The sequence below is a fragment of the Aotus nancymaae genome, unplaced genomic scaffold, assembly GCF_030222135.1.
Source record: "Aotus nancymaae isolate 86718 unplaced genomic scaffold, 86718_ANA_hifiasm-v0.15.2.pri h1tg000057l, whole genome shotgun sequence".
In the NCBI taxonomy this organism is placed as follows: domain Eukaryota; kingdom Metazoa; phylum Chordata; class Mammalia; order Primates; family Aotidae; genus Aotus; species Aotus nancymaae.
Genome location: NW_026988471.1, coordinates 45314690 through 45331864, shown reverse-complemented (window position 1 = coordinate 45331864; position 17175 = coordinate 45314690). Strand labels below are relative to the sequence as shown.

Genomic DNA, 17175 nt, shown 5'->3' with positions numbered 1-17175 from the left:
TACTACAGACTCAAACTCCCAGGTTCAAGCGATTCCTGCTTTAGCTTGGGATTATAGGTGTGAGACGCTGCACCAGGTCTGACTTATTCTTTAACCCTTGGTTGTTCAAGAATGTATTGTTTGATTTCCACATATTTGTGAATTTTCTAATTTTCCTTTGGCTATTGATTTCTAGTTTCATTCCATACAGTTGGAAAAGATCTGTTGCGATTTCAATCTTCTTAAATTTACTGAGATTTGTTTTATAACCTAACATGTGATCTGTTCTAAAGACTGTTCCATGTGCAGTTGAGAAGAATGTGTATTCTGCTGCTGATGGGTGGAATGTTCTGCATGTATGTCTATAAGGTTCGTTTGGTCTATAATGTTGTTCAACTCTTCTGTTTCTTTACTGATTTTCTGTCTGGATATTCTATCCATTTTGACAGTAGGGTATTGAAATCTTCGACTATTATTGTGTTGTTATCTGTTCTTCCTTTGGTTCTGTCAATGCTTGCTTCATATATTTGGGTGCTCTGATGTTGGGTTATAAAAGAACACATATATTTATAAGTATTCTATCTTCCATGTGAATTGATCCTTTTATCATCATATGATGTCTTTGCCTCTTGTGACAGTTCTCAACTGAAAGTCTATTTTGTCTGATGTAAGTCTGACCACCCCTGCCCTCTCTTGGTTACCTTTACATGGAATATATTTTTCCATCCTTTCACCTTCAGCCTATCTGTGTCCTTAATTTCTAAAATTAGTCTCTTGTAGAAAGCAAATAGTAAGATCTTGTTTATTTTGTTAATCCATTCAGCCACTCTATATCTTTTGATTGGAACATTTAATCCATTTACATTTAAAGTAATTACTGATAGAGAGAGACTGTTGCCATTTGTAAACTATTTTCTGTCTCATGGCTTTTTGTCTCTCTTTTCCTCTTTTGCTGTATTCCTTGTGTTTGACTCCCCCCTCCCAGTGGCAACATACTTCAATTCTTTTCACATTTTCTTTTGTGCAACTTCCATAGGTATTTGCTTTGTGGTAACTGTGGACTAACATCAAACATCTTACAGTTTTAACCACCTATTTTAAGTTGATAAATTAACTTCAATCATAAGCAAAAACACTTTCCCCCCCAACATTGTTATTGATGTCACAAATTACATCTTTTTATATTATGCATCCATTAATATATTTTTACAGTTATAGTTACTTTTTATACTTTTGCCTTTTAACTTCTATACCAGAATTAAAAGTGATTTACATATCTTTATCTTTACTAGTGGGCTTTATACTTTCATATACTGTCTAGTGTCCTTTTGTTTCAAAGAGAAGGATTTCCTTTAGTATATCTTTTTTTTTTTTTTGAGACGGAGTCTTGCTCTGTTGCCAGGCTGGAGTGTAGTGGCGTGATCTCGGCTCACTGCAACCTCCACCTCCTAGGTTTAAGTAATTCTTCTGCCTCAGCCTCCCAAGTAGCTGGGACCACAGGTGCATGCCACCACACCTGGCTAATTTTTGTATTTTTAGTAGAGACAGGGTTTCACCATGTTGGCCAGAATGGTCTCGATCTCTTGACCTCCTGATCTGTCCACCTTGGCCTCCCAAAGTACTGGGATTACAGGTGTGAACCACCAAGCCTGGCTCCTTTAGTATATCTTGTAAGGTAGGTCTAGCGGTGATGAACTTCCTCAGCTTTTGTTTTTCTAGCAAAATCTTTAGTTTCTTTTATTTTTGAAGGACAGTTTTTCCAAATATAGTATTCTTGATTAGCAGGGTTTTTTTCTTTCAGCGCTTTAACTATATCATACTTTTTCCTGTACTACAAGATATCTACTGAGAAATCCACTGGTAGTATTATGGAAGCTCCCTTATACGTGATGAGACTCTTTTCTCTTTCTTCTTTCAAAATTCTGTCTTTGACTTTTGACAATTTGATTATAATGTGTCTTGATATGGACTTTTTTGGGTATATCTTAGTTGGAGTCCATTAGAATTCTTGAATCTGGATAGACATTTCCTTCCCCAGATTTGAGAAGCTTTTGGCCATTATTTTTTAAAAGTTTTCTATCCATTTTTCCCAGTCTTCTTTTGAGACTCCCATAATGCATATACTGGTCTGATTGATGGTGACTCCCATAATGCATATATTGGTCAGCTTGATGATACCCCGGAAGTCTCTTAGGCTTTCTTCATTCTCTCTCATTCTTTCTTTTTGCTCTTTTGACTGGATAATTTCAAATGATGCATCTTCAAGCTCACTGATTTTTTCCTGTTGAACTCCTCTAGTGAATTTTTTCAGTTCAGTTATTGTATTCTTCAGCTCCAAAATTTGTTTGATTCTTTTTTATATTTTCTATATCTTTTTTGATATTCTCATTTTGTTCATATGTCATTTTCCTGGGCTTGTTGAGCATCCCAGGGAGACTTTGAAAGATGTGGATTCCCAGACCTTATTAGCAGAGATTCCGATTCAGTAGGTATAGGGTTGGCACCTTAGAAATTGTCTTTTTTTCCTTTTCTTTTCTTTTGAGATGAGGTCTCACTCTGTCATCCAGGCTGGAGTGCAATGGCATGATCTCGGCTCACCACAACCTCTGCCTTTTGGGTTCAAGAGATTCTCCTACCTTAGCCTCCTGAGTAGCTGGGATTACAGCTATGTGCCACCATGCCCACCTAATTTTTTAGTTTTTTTTTTTTAATTTTTAGTAGAGATGGAGTTTCTGCATGATGGTCAAGCTGGTCTCGAACTCCTGACCTCAGGTGATCCACCAGCCTTGGCCTCCCAAAGTGCTGGGATTACAGGATGAGCCACTGTGCCCAGCTTTTCTTTTTTAGAGTCTATCACTCTTGTTGCCCAGGCTGGACTGCAATGGCACGATCTCAGCTCACTGCAAACTCCGCTTCCTGGGTTCAAGCAATGCTCTTGCCTCAGCCCTCTGAGTAGCTGGGATTACAGGTACCTGCCACCATGCCCAACTGATTTTTATATTTTTAGTAGAAATGGAGTTTCACCATATTGGCCAAGCTGGTCTTGAACTACTGACCTCAGGTGATCCACCAGCCTTGGCCTCCCAAAGTGCTGGGATTACAGGCGTGAGCAATGGCGCTAAAATCTATATTTCTTAAAGATTCTCCAAGTGGTTCAGATATACACCAAGGTTTGGAAACCACTTCTAGTAAAAAGGCCACCTTCGCTCTCTCCCCCTTTCCTTCTATAAATTCTAGGGAAGTGGGGAGGGATTGAAGGTAGTTTTTTTTACTTTATATATGCTCTAGGCTTATTTAGAATTTTAAAAATATAAGCTTCTGGGAAGTGAATAGATAATGGATAGAATATCCAGACAGAAAATCAGTAAACAAATCAGGACTTGAACAACGCTATAGACCAAATGGACCTTACACACATATATGCAGAACATTCCACCCAACAGCAGCAGAATACACATTTTCCTCAAGTGCACATAGAATAGTCTTTAGGACAGATCACATGTTAGGTTACAAAGTAAGTCTCACCTCTCCAAGGTGCCATTTTCTGCTTAGCAGTACTCCATTTCTTTGTATCATTTGAAGGTTCTTACAACCCTCCTACCTCCAGGCAGGCTTTCTGGATTAAATCTCGGCTGACCATGAGTTTCTTAAGACTCTCCCCAACCCTCCTGACCCCAAAATGTGGATATACTTTCCGTTTATGTATTAATTTGGTGTTTCCACTCTGTTGGCTTGCTATCTGAGTCTTAGGCCACTGCTGCGTAGAGAGCCTCTGGACAAGGTCTATCTTAACTGCTTCATTATTATTTGATGACAATGATGGTGAGTATAGCAGGGATGGAATTCTGGAGACCCAGGTTTAAGCTTCTGTTCTTCTAGAGTATAACCTTGGATAAATTCTGTTCCCTCTCTGAGCCTGTTTCCTCATCTGCGAAGTGAGGGGTATATATACGGTCTCTGCAGTCCTCCTCTGTAGACTCTAACTTTCTCTTCCATCCTCTTATTCACTGGTATAGCTGAGGAAGTGGAACTCCAGAGACACTCCTGAAATTGTCCCAAGTCAAAGGAGCCAAACAGTGTACCAGCTCCCTCTCTGCCATCCCCTCTAAGAGCAGCCATGGCCCTGAGTGATGTCAATGTGCAAAAGCAGATTAAGCACATGATGGCTTTCATTGAGCAGGAAGCCAATGAGAAAGCAGAGGAAATTGATGCCAAGGCTGAGGAAGAGTTCAACATTGAGAAAAGATGCCTTGTGCAAACCCAGCGACTGAAGATTATGGAGTACTATAAGAAAAAGGAGAAGCAGATAGAGCAGCAGAAGAAAATCCAGATGTCCACCATGAGGAGTCAGGCAAGGCTGAAAGTCCTGAGAGCCCAAGATGACCTCATCTCAGATTTGCTCAGAGAGGCAAAGCTGAGACTCAGCAGGATTGTAGAGGACCCAGAAGTCTACCAGGGGCTGCTGGATAAACTGGTGCTCCAGGGTCTGCTCCGACTGCTGGAACCTGTGATGATTGTGCGCTGCCGGCCGCAGGACCTCCTCCTGGTGGAGGCTGCAGTGCAAAAGGCCATCCCCGAATACATGACAATTTCCCAAAAACACGTGGAGGTCCAGATTGATCGAGAGGCATACCTGGCTGTGAATACAGCTGGAGGTGTGGAGGTCTACAGTGGCAATCAGAGAATAAAGGTTTCAAATACTTTGGAAAGTCGACTGGCTCTCTCAGCCAAGCAAAAGATGCCCGAAATACGAATGGCCTTGTTTGGTGCTAACGCCAACAGAAAGTTTTTATATAAACCTCTGGGAAGTGAAGCTCGTGGTGAACCACTAAATCACAAAGGTCTAAGTTTTTTGGGCAAAGGAAACTAGTAGTGTTTCCTCCTCTTTGATGCTCTGATATTGTTCTGTTTTTCTTCATGAAATACCCTTTAATAGCTAAAATGTTAACTTTGAAATAAAGCCCAAATTAATGCGCAGAATTCAAATTTCATTTCATCCACACACACCAAAGCTTCTGGTCTATTCTGCAGTTGGGATAAAGGGAGTGATGACATCTGCTCTTCAGCTTGGCCTCAGGTGGTGAAAGCGTGAGATGTGAATAGTGTCCTTGGCCTGTGGATCTGGGTGCTCCAGTTTAATATGCATATGAAGTGTGTTCTTCTTTTGTTTCAGCTTCAGCACCCACACTTTTATTATTTAATGAGGTCTAGAGGTCTTTCTCACATGTCCAGAACCAACTTTATGGGCATCCAACCAGCACAGTCACACAGGGGCCCATGCTCAGAAGGGCCCAGCATCTGGGGTGTAGTGATCTGTATTTGCTGCTCAAATTCCTAATTTCATCTTTGGATCTATGTTTTGTAAGTGATGGTTGATGGGACATTGGGGCATATGCCAGGGGTTTGGACCTTTGGCTCACACATGGTACTGACTCCCAAAGCCTACCCACTTTCTTAGGATGGGTTGTTGGCCAACCAATTCCCAGCCCCCTGGTGCCCTGAGGTCCAGCCTTCCTCTAACTCACTCCTTGAGTATTGCTTCCCTCTGCCCCTGGCAGGGGCCTGGTGTGCATGCAGGGAGGGTCAGAGTGGGGTTTCCTGCTCTGTAGAGTTTCAGGGTCAGACATCCCTGCCCAAGACTGGCAGCTCTGTGGCACATTCAGTAGGAAACTCAGCAGGAGGGGTGAGTCTCTTACCCATCAGATACTGAGCCTGTCTTGTGTAGAGGTTTAAAGATCTTTAAAGATCTTTCAAGTTACCTGTCTGCTATAGGGCAGCCAGCCCACTGGAAGGAGAGATGCCAGCTCAACTTCCCCGACACTGGTGGCTGGTGGGAAGGGGGACTCAAGCACTGCCCAATTTGCTGCACCAAAATCTCAGGCAGGACCCTCAGGAGCTTATAAGTATCTGCACTTGGCCTGCAAAGTATCCCTGTGCCTGGCAGCATGCTCCCTTGGATAGTTCAGTGCCTGGGGCAATTTGGACGCATCTCTTCTGGCCAGTGTGAGGCACCTTCTGGAAGGAGCCAAGAAATACAGATTGTATAATTTGGGTGACTCAGCATATGGGCATTGCACAATAAAAAATAAATGGCAAAATTCATGCTAATAATTTAAAGCAAATTTTCTTTGCTTAGGAAGATTATTAAATAGCAAATAAACACTAGGAAAAGTCAAGAAAAGACTACAGAAGAAAGGAAAAAGCTTTATATTTTACTGCCGTTCATGGCACTTCTCTCCTGCTTTTGAACAAAGGATCTCACGTTTCTTTTTTTCTTTTTCTTTTTCTTCTTTTTTTTTGAGACAGAGTTTTGCCACTGTGCCCAGGCTAGGGTGCAATGGTACGATCTTGGCTCACTGCAACCTCTGCCTCCTGGGTTCAAGCAATTGAACTGAGTTCCTCCTGAGTTCCTGCCTCAGTCTTCCAAATAGTTGGGATTACAGGCGCATGCCACCACAACTGGCTAATTTTGTATTTTTGTAGAGATGGGGTTTCACTATGTTGGCCAGGCTGGCCTCGAACTCCTGACCTCAGGAGGTGATCCACCCACCTTTGCCTCTCAAAGTGCTGGGATTACAGGTTAAGCCACTGTGACTGGCCAGAACTCACGTTTTCATTTTGGACTGGGCTCTGCAAATTACATAGCTGGTTCTCCATGTGTATGTGTGATTTAAGGTCTAATCCATGCCTGATGTTTCTTTATTTATTAAAATAGAATTTTTTTTGAAGAAAAGAGATCCCAAGATACTCTGCTGAGGCCAAAGGTTGGTCTGTGTGGTTAGGACTCTGTAAGGAACAGAAACTTCATGAAACTCAAACACAAAGTAGGGGACAGGCTACTAGCACGTGGGGGTGTCTTGCAGAACCTAGAACAGGAATCCTTCATGATCTCAGGAGAGGGCTGGAACTGGGATTCAGAAAGCCATCTGAAACCCTCTATATGGCCACTTTTCTTTCTTTAAGGAGTGACTTTCTCTGTTGCCCAGTTTAAATGGTGGCGAATGCATGCCCCACAATTCCAAAGTGGACATGTTATAGTTCCAGAAACAGACCTGCCTCTCTTGAAGTCCATTCCACTTTCCCGGGAGGGAATCTATTTGTCAGCTGGGGTCAGGTGTCTTCCTATGGTCCAGTTGATGTCTGGGGCAGTTCCCAGAGAAAGAAGGGTTTTTGTCAGCTGAACAGACTCCCCACAGGGTGTTTTCTATGTGGGCCCTTTTGAGTTTCAAATTTAGTCATTAAATGAACATTCTCTTTTTCTTTCTTTTTTTTTTTTTTGAGACAGTCTCACTCTGTTGCCCAGGTGGTGGTGCGATCTAGGCTCATTGCAACCTCTGACTCCCAGGTTCAAGTGATTCTTCTGCCTCAGCCTCCTGAGTGGCTGGAAATACAGGTGCCTGCCACCACGCCTGGCTACTTTTTGTATTTTTAGTAGAGACAGGGTTTCACCATATTGGCCAGGCTGGTCTTGAACTCCTGACCTCGTGATCCGCCCACCTTGGCCTCTCAAAGTGCTGGGATTACAGGCGTGAGCCACCGTGCCTGGCCTCAATAAACATTTTCTAAATGCCAATAATGAGCCAGGCACTGTGCTGGGTGCTGGGCTGCAAAGAAGAATATAATCTGGCTCTGTTCTTTAAGGAGTCATAGACATATAAACAGATGATGATCATGATAATGACACAATGTGGCAAGTGCCAGCCTAGTGCTGATGTGAAATCCTGTGGGAAGAGAGTGGCAGGGAGGGAGGGTAACAGAAGTGTTCCTGGGTGTTGGCAGTTGAGCTGGGGAAAGCACTCCAGGCAAAGGAAGGAAAGCATGTGCCAAGGCCCTGAGGTGTGAAAATGTAGGGTGCATGAGAGTAGCTACATATAGTTCAGTGTGATGGAATGTGAGGGTGAGGAGGAAGAGACTGCGGATGAAGCTGGAAAGAGGGGCCTCATTACAGGGTGTTGCTCTGGAGGTTGTTGGGGTTTTTTTTGTCTTTGTTTCTTTGTGTATTTTTTTTTTTTTTTTTTGAGACAAGGTCTTGCTCTGTTACCCAGACTGAAGTGCAGTGGTGTGATCTTGGCTCACTGTAACCTCAGCTTCTTAGGCTCAAGTGATCCTCCCACCTCAGCAGGTTACACAGGAAGTGGGAGCCAACTTTCCAGAAGGGTAGGGGCTGGGGGCTTGGTCCTGAGTAGCTGGGACTACAGGCATGCACCACCACACCTGGCTAATTTTTTAAATTGTTTGTAGAGATGGGTCTCACTATGTTGGCCAGGCTGGTCTTGACCTTCTGGATTCAAGCAATCCTCCTGCCTTGACCTCCCAAAGTATTAGAATTATGGGCATGAGCCACCACACCTGGCCGGCTCAGGAGTTTTGACTTAATTCTGGTGGGTGAGTGATAGGAGGTCACTGAGATATTTTAAAAGTGAATGAAACAATGAGAGCTGGACTTTCAGAAAGATTATTCCAGTGTCACTGTGGGTGGAGGACACATTAATGCGGAGGAGAGACTGGAGGCAGGGCACCACTCCCGGGGGCTATTTATCAGCCTGAGTGAGAGGTGACAAATAATCTACCCAGCTCTTTTGTGAGGCAGGTGAAATTCATGATACAAACGTGGGAAGAGATTGGAATCAGTGGCTTCTGTCCTATGCCTCCTCCCTTCCCCCACCCCAATATATTTTTTCACTTGTCCAGGCTTAAGGCTTTATTACAGTTTCATGTCATCTTACAATTTTTTCTTTGAGAGTCTCCCTACCCTCCAAGCTTTCCCCGCTCTCTCCTCACCATCATTCCAGGCCTAGCAAGGCACCCACTTCCCAGCTGACCAAGTCTCCAGCCCCTCCCCTTCTGGGAAGTCCTGCTGTAACCCTGGAGTGTCTGAAACCCCTCAGCCTACCCTAGCTCTGGCCCCCTGAGCCAACCTCAATCTGTTTGCTCAGATTCATCAATTCACCTCCAAAAAAAAAAAAAACCACCTACGACTGTCCATCGTAGGTTTCATGAAAGGTTTTGTGGGAAGTTGAGGAGAGTGTTGCATAGTATCTATAGAACAAACTTTCCCCGAAGTCCTATTTAAGTATCTTTATGTTTTCCAACTTTTCTCTCTCCTGGAGCTGCCACACATTAGCTCTTTTTCCTAGCCTTCTCCCTCTCAACCCTGTGGGTTCCAGCCTTTTCCTCACCACGTTCCCTCAGCAACACAAAAGCCTTGGCCTCCTGCAGTCTCTGGACCTAGGGACTGTGTCTCTTATTGAGGACTTTTCATGCCCTGCTTTTCTTTACTATTAGCAACTTTATCTACTCATCTCAACTTTTTACACATTGTTCCTCAAGGACAGAGACTGTGTCTTTTCTCTTTTTTGCATCCCCTGCTGCTGTGTTACTCTAGTGCCTGACATAGTAGGTTCTGAACAAGGATTGACCCTTGTTACATTCTTCTCTCCAGGCCTGGCTCTGGGTTATGGATGGAGGACTCTAGAGCCCCTCTCCTCTTCTGGTCCATAGATTGGGCCATAAAAAAGGGCAAGGATAAGAGATGGTGGTGTCAGGGGAAGGGTGGTACATTGTATTCCAAGGATTGGAATTGTCCTTCTGGACAAGAAAATCCTCTATTGCTCCCAGGGAAAGGCTGTGGATGGGAACAGCCTGAACTTCAGGCAGGATACACTCTCTGCCTCACTTCGGTCCAGGGGTTGGTTACCTCCTGGGGTTGCTTGAGGGTTTATTGCTTATCCCTCCTTGGAAAACAGATGGGAGGGGCCTTGCTTTGGATCTGGGTGCAGAGGCAGGAGGCTCTGGAGGGACTGGGCCTGGTATGTGTCCTCCATGGAGGCCTCAGCCATGGAGAGGCACAGCTTCGCCTTCATGTCTATGTGGTCGTCAAGGCTAGACTTGACCCTTGGGGTAGGCTACCTGTCACCATCCTGTTGAGCTCCAACAGCGGCAGCCCTGAAGAGGCCTTTACCATAGAAAGGTCTGCACTGGGTGCATTCTCTTAGCTGAGTGAATGGTACAAACTAACATGCGCCCTTGATTGACATTAACATCCTTCCCTCTAGAAGGCATGTTCCTTGTCGTAAGCTCCTCGGTCGCGTGAGCCAAAAGGAGCAAACTGTTGCAAGGCAGGCAGGCGCAACCCTTCCCCACACCTCTCCTCATTAACACTTCCTCCCCAGGCGCAAGGGAAGCTGTCTGCTACTGATGCAGAGGCTTTGCTTATGGTGATGTGACTGCTGTAAGACGCACTCCTGCTGGGGAAGAGCTGGGGGAAGCCGAACAACAGTAGGGAGGTTCTGCCCCACAGGCTAGGAGGCCAGCTGCCAGACGAGGATGGAAGGCAGGATTAACTTGGTGAAAGGAGAGTGCGGATTTGGTTCTGATCCTCAGCTGCCTGGAGAGCCAGGGAGGGAAGGGATACTTTGACTGTATGGCAGGACCTCAGAGAAGGCAGGGGGACTAGCCCAACCAAACAGAAAATGCTGCAGGGCTTCCTCTCTGACCCTGGACTCATAGGGCCCCCAGTAGGGGGTCAGCAGATAGACTCTGGGCCCAACCACATCCCCTACAACCTCTATTGAGCAACTGCAGCCCCTTCCTGGGCTCCCCAGGGACATTGCTCAAGTCTTTGCCCCCATCCTGTGCTCTCCCCAGTCTACCCAGATACTCCTTCCAATTCACAATTTCATCTCTGAAACCACACCTAGTACTGATAGCACTGGGAAAGGACTCTAGTCTGTCTCCCACACCCACCTTCCTATGGGCAGTGCTAAAGCATGACAAACCCTCACTTTTCATAGCGCCATATGCTTTCCTGCACAATCACAGAGCTCACCCAGTGGTCTGGTCTTACAGAACAGCAATATGTCAACCTAAAAGGTAGAAGTGGAGACAAAATTAGTATTAAGTAGAGAGTTTATTTGGGTCAAGTTTGAGGATTGCAACCTGTGAGCATAGATTCAAGTTGCCCTAAATATACACTCTGATTTGCTGCAGTTACAAGCAGATTTTTTTTTTCAGACAGAGTTGTTGTCCAGGCTGGAGTAAAATGGTGAAATCTCGGCTCACTGCAGCCTCTGCCTCCCAGGTTCAAGCCATTCTCCTGCCTGAGCCTCCTAATAGCTGGGATTACAGGCATGCACCACCATGCCTGCCTAATTTTGCATTTTTAGTACAGATGGGGATTCTCCATGTTGGTCAGGCTGGTCTCAAACTCCTGACCTCAGGTGATCCGCCCACCTTGGCCTCCCAAAGTGCTGGGATTACAGGCATGAGCCACAGTGCGAAGCCACAAGTAGATTTTTAAAGGCAAAAATGGGAGATAGGGCATGGGCTGATACAAAGTTGTTTGTCAGGAATTCTCGTTGGTTTACAGAGATAACATTGATTTGATTGGCTACACATTGCTAAGCTATAGAGCGTGGGCTGCAGTGTCTGCTATGGCATTATTCGGTTGATCTAGAGCTACCTGTGGTGATAGCAAGCAGTTTCAAGAGTCGAACACATTGCTCAAAGCAGGGGAGTAGGACGTGATTGCTGTCTCATTTTAGTGTCTCTAAGGGTCTGATAATTAAAAGGACTTGTATTCCTCAGATAAAGTTATTTTCTTAACTCCTTTCATTGGGAGGTGAGTTACTCTACTTCCCTTTGTAGATGCAGCAAAAGGAGATCAGTTCGGGCAGACCCTGGGCCCGGCTCCTCACACCCTCCAGCACATCCTTGAAGTGAGGGTACCAAGCACAGGCTTTCATCACTGGGAGATGAGCCTGTAGAGGGTGATGTTTGACTCACCCTGGTTGCTACTAAACCTGAGTGGATTCGTGTCCTGGAGATTACCGAAGGTTTAGAGCATGAAGGGACCTTGAGAGCCAAATCTGTGTCTAAATCTGAAGCCCAGAGGAAGCAAGGAAGCAGTCCAGGGTCATCATCAGCTAAGAAGCCTCCTGGGACTGCAGACAGAAAGCCTGAAAAGACTAGGTTGTCATCATTCATTTTATGAAAAACTTGCTGTATAGAAGCTTAAGAACTTTGGCTTCCAGCAAGACAGACAGGATAGAAAGTTCATGGCCACAGCTGGGTCCTTGGAAAATCCTTCATTTCTCCTTCCCAGGGTGTTGTGACCTCAGGGCTCGGTCACAATGAAGGCCCACAGAGAAGGGTTGGCTGTGGGTGACTGCACAAGATATATGGCTTGAGGGGCCCAGGGAAAGACTGAAGGAAGGAAGGGAGAGAAGGGAGGGGAGGGAAGGGTGTAGAAACAAAATGGGTTGGGGCTCAACTAGTAGAAGGAGAACAATAGGGAGTGTTTGCGATTTTTGTCTTTGCTTGTTTGGAAATTGAACCCTGGGTTTTCATTCAGTTAAATTCAAATCAGTAGGCCTCTTATTCATTCGTTCATTTGACAAATATTTATTGAGTAGTTACCAAGTGTCAGGCACTCTGCCAGGCACTGCATCCCTTGCAATGAACAAGACAGTTAAGCCCAGCCTTCACAAAGGAACATTCTAATGTGGATGAAGGGGGAGGGGTGGGCACAGTGGGAGGGATCAGGTTTGTGAAGGAACCCTAAACAAATGGGCAGGCCATGACTTGGGGTTGGTCTAAGTGACAAGGAGAAGTAAAGGGTTGTGGGCAGCATGGCCTTCCATGTCTCCTGCTCAAGGAGGGCCTCTTCCTAAGTCTCCTTTGTGCTTAAAGGAAGGGAAGGAGCCAGCCACAAAAACAGAAGTAGGGGAGGAGGGAACTGGGGAGATAGGAAGGGCATTCATTCTAAGCAGAGGGGACTGCAAGGGGGTCACATCTGTCTGGGATTGTTCGGGCTGCTATAACAAAATACCTTAGACTGGGCAATTTATAAACAGGACAAACTTAATGCTCACAGACTGGAGGCTGGGAAGTCCAAGATCAAAGCATCTGATCTCATTCATGAGGAGCAGAGTCCTCCTGATCTAATCATCTCCCAGAGGCCCCACTTCTCAACACTATCACATTGGGGATTAAGTGTCGACATGTAAATTTTATGGGGACACCGACATTCAGGCCACAGCAACACTTGAACCACAGGGGCATCAAGGTAAAAACAGCTGTGCTGGTTTAAGGAACAGGAAGGAGACCAGTGGGACTTCACTAAGTGGGTGGAGGAGAAAGAGAAAGGATAGGGCTTTTGTGGGTCTTGTGGGTGGCATGTAAGGAATTTGGTTTTATGCTAACTACAGTGGGAAGCCACTGGAAGCTCCAAAGTATGTAAGGGACATGGCCTCGTTTTACTGTGCACTGGTTCTTGCACTTGCCTCTCCCCTTCTTTGCTCAAAAGAACTCTCAGCAACTCCGCAGAAGTAGGAAAGCCGATGCCCCATCATTAGCCAGATCCGACCAATGCATGCTTAAAACATTTTTTTCTGGAAAGCCCCCTGTAAATAGCTTTTGGGGCCAATGATATTCCCTTTCCTTGCAAAGAATACCATTAGCTTTATCTATGTCTTTAGTAGCAGAAATGACTAACATTATGATAGTCCCACCCCAAGGTAGGAACAAACAAATGCGCTATTTACAGAAATCCTTCAGGTCAGCAGAGGAAGCAGCACCTTATCCACACACTCTCACCTCCCTTTCTCCTTACTGGGGACCTCACCTGCCAGCAGAACTGGTAAACCTAGGCTTAGCTCCCCCTTTTAAATTTTTGTGCCATTAGCACACCTCCATGCCTCTTCTTCTTCTTCTTCTTCTTTTTTTTGTTTTTTGAGACTGAGTTTAGTTCTGTCGCCCAGGCTGGAGTGCAATGGCATGATCTTGGCTCACGGCAACCTTCACCTCCTAGGTTCAAGCGATTCTCCTGCCTCAGCCTCCAGAGCAGCTGGTACTACAGGCGTGTGTCACCACACCCGGCTAATTTTTTGTATTTTTAGTAGAGGCAGGGGTTTCACCATTGTAGCCAGGATGGTCTCGATCTCCTGACTTCATGATCTGCCCGCCTTGGCCTCCCAAAGTGCTGGGATTACAGGTGTGAGCCACTGCACCCGGCCCTTTGGTCTTCTTTTAGCTCTTTAAAGCATGCTTAAATTTCTCAACTGCTCGAGTTCAGAGGCACCGCTTCCTGCCTCCTTCTACCTTCCAGAAGCTTTCCCCACTGTGCTGTGGAATCCTCAGACTTGGACATCTCCTGGACTCTCAGCCATTGGTTTGTTTCATGTGCTTTGGAGTTTGGGTTTGTTGCCCTGGAGAGATGACCCTCCCTTTACCTGTGACTTCCCAGATTTTTCCCACTTTGAGCTATGAGGTTCACCAGCCCCACCAAGGGATTGGGGATTGGGATGAGGGATAGGGTATTGGCTCTGGCCCCATAAAAATCAGAAAGATATGGTAAGCAAGAAGGGCACGGGGTATATCTCGAATGAATGAATAGAGCCTGGCTTTGTGGAATTGGTGGCCTGGTCTTTGATGGATTCCTTTGGGCTTCAGATTGGGCTCACTCCCCATTCTCTCCAGCTGTTGTATGACCCTGGAAAGTCACATCTCTGTTAAGTGAGGTACCAGAGGCTCATGACCAACTTTCCTGGGGCTCTCCAGATCTCCAACCCCCGCCCTAGTGCTGGCTTTGCCAGCTGTCACTGACCCCTGATCTCATCTCTCTTTCCAAGCTTATTTCACTGATGCTTGCCTGGTTTGCAGCTGGTCTTTGGCACATTCTGGCCTAGGGGATCCCTACTTCTCTTACTGGGGCTGTGGGCAGGGTTGCACCTTAAACTGCAAGAAGAGGATAAACTACAAATCTCCTGGCCTCTCTCTCCATCCAAGGGCAGGGCATGTTCCCAGGGAGACTGATTTTGGGGACAAGGGTGGCTGTGTGTGTATGGTTGGGGTGAAGTGGGTGGGTGGATGAGTTTGGAGAGTGCAGGAGAATGCTTTAGGCCTTTGACTTCCCACTTTTAAGACAAAGAGCATTAATAGGCATGTTTCCTGCCTCCAGGCTTACCCACTAGAGAGAACCTACATTTGGATCTTATGTTTGGGGTCTTAATAATAGCAGTTTGTATTCTCTAGGCAGTGCTGTGCAGCTCTCTATGTGAGAGAATCAGTGTGCTTTTAAAGTCCAGAGCCTTGGGGCAGGAGCTTGCAAGCTTAGGGTTCTAGTCTAGGGTTGCCATTCATCTGCTAGTTTACATCAAGCAACTTGCTCACTTTTTCTCTGCCTTAACAGTTCTATCTTTAAAGTGGAAGAGAAAATGCCGATTTGCACTGGGATGTTTTGGCAATAAAATGAGATAAAACAGAAAGCATTCTAAAAGGCAAAAGAGATATCTATGTGTTCCATGCTAAACCTTAAATCAATGGAACTAGTTTTAAACGAGAAATAGAAAAATGTTACAGAAATTCAAACAATTTTTTAAAATCAAATTTAATTTTACCATCCTGTTGCAGTTATCATTTCTTCTTTCCTTAAAGATTTTATCATGATATCCTCAAATAATAATGCATAATATGCCTAGCATTTTTTGTTTTTTTCACATAATGGTATCACTCGGTCTTTGTAATCTTCATTTTTAATGCCTGCAAACTATTGCAATAGATATATATTTTATAATTCACTTAATGAATCCAATAGGAATTGATATTTGAGCTACTTTCAAGTTTTCATTACAACGAATACTGCTGTAATCAGCACTTGGCTGTACATAACATTTTGTCTAATTGTTAAATTAATATACACACATTATAGAATATGTAAAAGAAAATTTAAATCACTGGTGATGGTGGGAGTCTGTCTTCCCATCCTTTTCCTCTGCATACATTGTGAGTAGTGACAAATGTATGCACATATATATACATCACAGGCCTGATGGTGTATATGCAGTGTTGAATTCTGATTTCTTACTAGTTACTACTGTGGCAGGTTAGAGTGTGGAGGCTAAGAGGCTGGGTTCTAGACTCAAATTAACCTAGATCAGAGTTCATCTCTTTGGATAAACTGCAACCCTCAATTTTTCATACTTTATTAGCTAGTCAACCTTAGGCTTTTTTTTCTTTCTTTTTTCTTTTTTTTGGTCTAGGTCAGTTTTTAGAAGAAGAATAATGCTGGGCACAGTGGCTCACATCTGTAACTCCAACACTTTGGGAGGCCGAGGTGAGGAGATTGCTTGAGTCTAGGAGTTAGAGACAAGTCCAGGCAACATAATGAGACCCCATCTCTACCAAAAAATTTAAAAATAGCTGGGCATGTTGGCGAGTGTCTGTAGTCCCAGCCACTTGGGAAGCTGGCGTGGAGAATTGCTTGAGGCTGGGAAGTCGAGGCTGTATGAGCCGTGATTGTGCCAGTATGCTCTAGCCTGTGTGACAGAGTAAGACCCTGTCTCAAGAAAGAAAGAAAGAAAAAGAAAGAAAGAAGGAATGAATTAGATGATCTATCTCTTAAGGTTGTAAGAGTCAATCCATTTAGCAAAACACCTGGCACACAACAAATACTTGCTATTGTCATTCGACAGCAAATACTTGCTATTGTCATTTTTCCGTGTCATGAAAAATTCCTAAAAATAAGCATTTTAAATGACTTCCTTATATTCTTTTATACCCTGATTTATTCATTCTCATCATATATAGTTAGTTTAATAATAAGGCTGTGAATTTTGTGTACCTAAACTTTTGCTCCAGTTTGGACTATTTTCATATGCAAACATCCTAGAACTGGAATTAATGAGTTAAAGAGTATGACGGTTTTTAAAAGGCTCTTAATACATATGCCAACTTGATTTGGCAGAAAGGATTTTAAAGAACGGGGCTTAAGCATGGTTTTCAAACGGCAGCCACGAGAAGTGCAATCTTCGACTTTTTTCTTCCCTCTTGCTCCTTTCTTAAATTGTAGCACTTGGAGCCTAGACTTTTGAGACGATCCCTTGGTGTGAAAAGGGAGGAGAAGGAGGAGAGAGCGGCTTTGAGTGTTGGATGCGCCCCGACTGTCTTAGTAATTGTATCACAGTTGACAGATGCGGCAGCGGTCACGTGGCCCGAGTATGACCTCATAGCTCCGAGGCTTGGGCGGTCAGAGCCCGACCCAGCGGAGGCGGGAGGAGGGGAGCGCATTTTCATCGCCCCAAGTTGGCAAGTTACTCCAAGGAGAGCTGAGGGTTTGGGAACCCTCCTCGGTTCCCTGGGCGCTGGGAAGCCCAGACTTCCGTAATCGCTGGGAAGCCAGACTATTTAGCCGCACAG

At 44.9% G+C, this 17175-nt stretch overlaps 1 protein-coding gene across 1 annotated transcript; it reads left to right on the top strand.

Annotated features, from left to right (window-relative positions):
• The first annotated feature begins 4096 nt into the window (after positions 1 to 4096).
• On the top strand, positions 4097 to 17143 carry ATP6V1E2 (ATPase H+ transporting V1 subunit E2). The gene is made up of 4 exons (XM_064363781.1): positions 4097 to 4799; positions 9808 to 9960; positions 11626 to 11702; positions 16829 to 17143. Exons 1-4 carry the CDS (start codon positions 4097 to 4099, stop codon positions 17141 to 17143), a joined length of 1248 nt encoding a protein of 415 aa, XP_064219851.1.
• The last annotated feature ends 32 nt before the right edge of the window (positions 17144 to 17175 follow it).

Excerpts from the sequence above, each read along its gene's own strand:
- ATP6V1E2 (XM_064363781.1), top strand. The coding sequence starts at position 4,097 with ATGGCCCTGAGTGATGTCAATGTGCAAAAGCAGATTAAGCACATGATG. Across the intron at positions 9,961-11,625 it reads CATAGAAAGGTCTGCACTGG|ATGCAGCAAAAGGAGATCAG; the intron begins GTGCATTCTCTT and ends TTCCCTTTGTAG. Across the intron at positions 11,703-16,828 it reads AGCACATCCTTGAAGTGAGG|CACTTGGAGCCTAGACTTTT; the intron begins GTACCAAGCACA and ends CTTAAATTGTAG.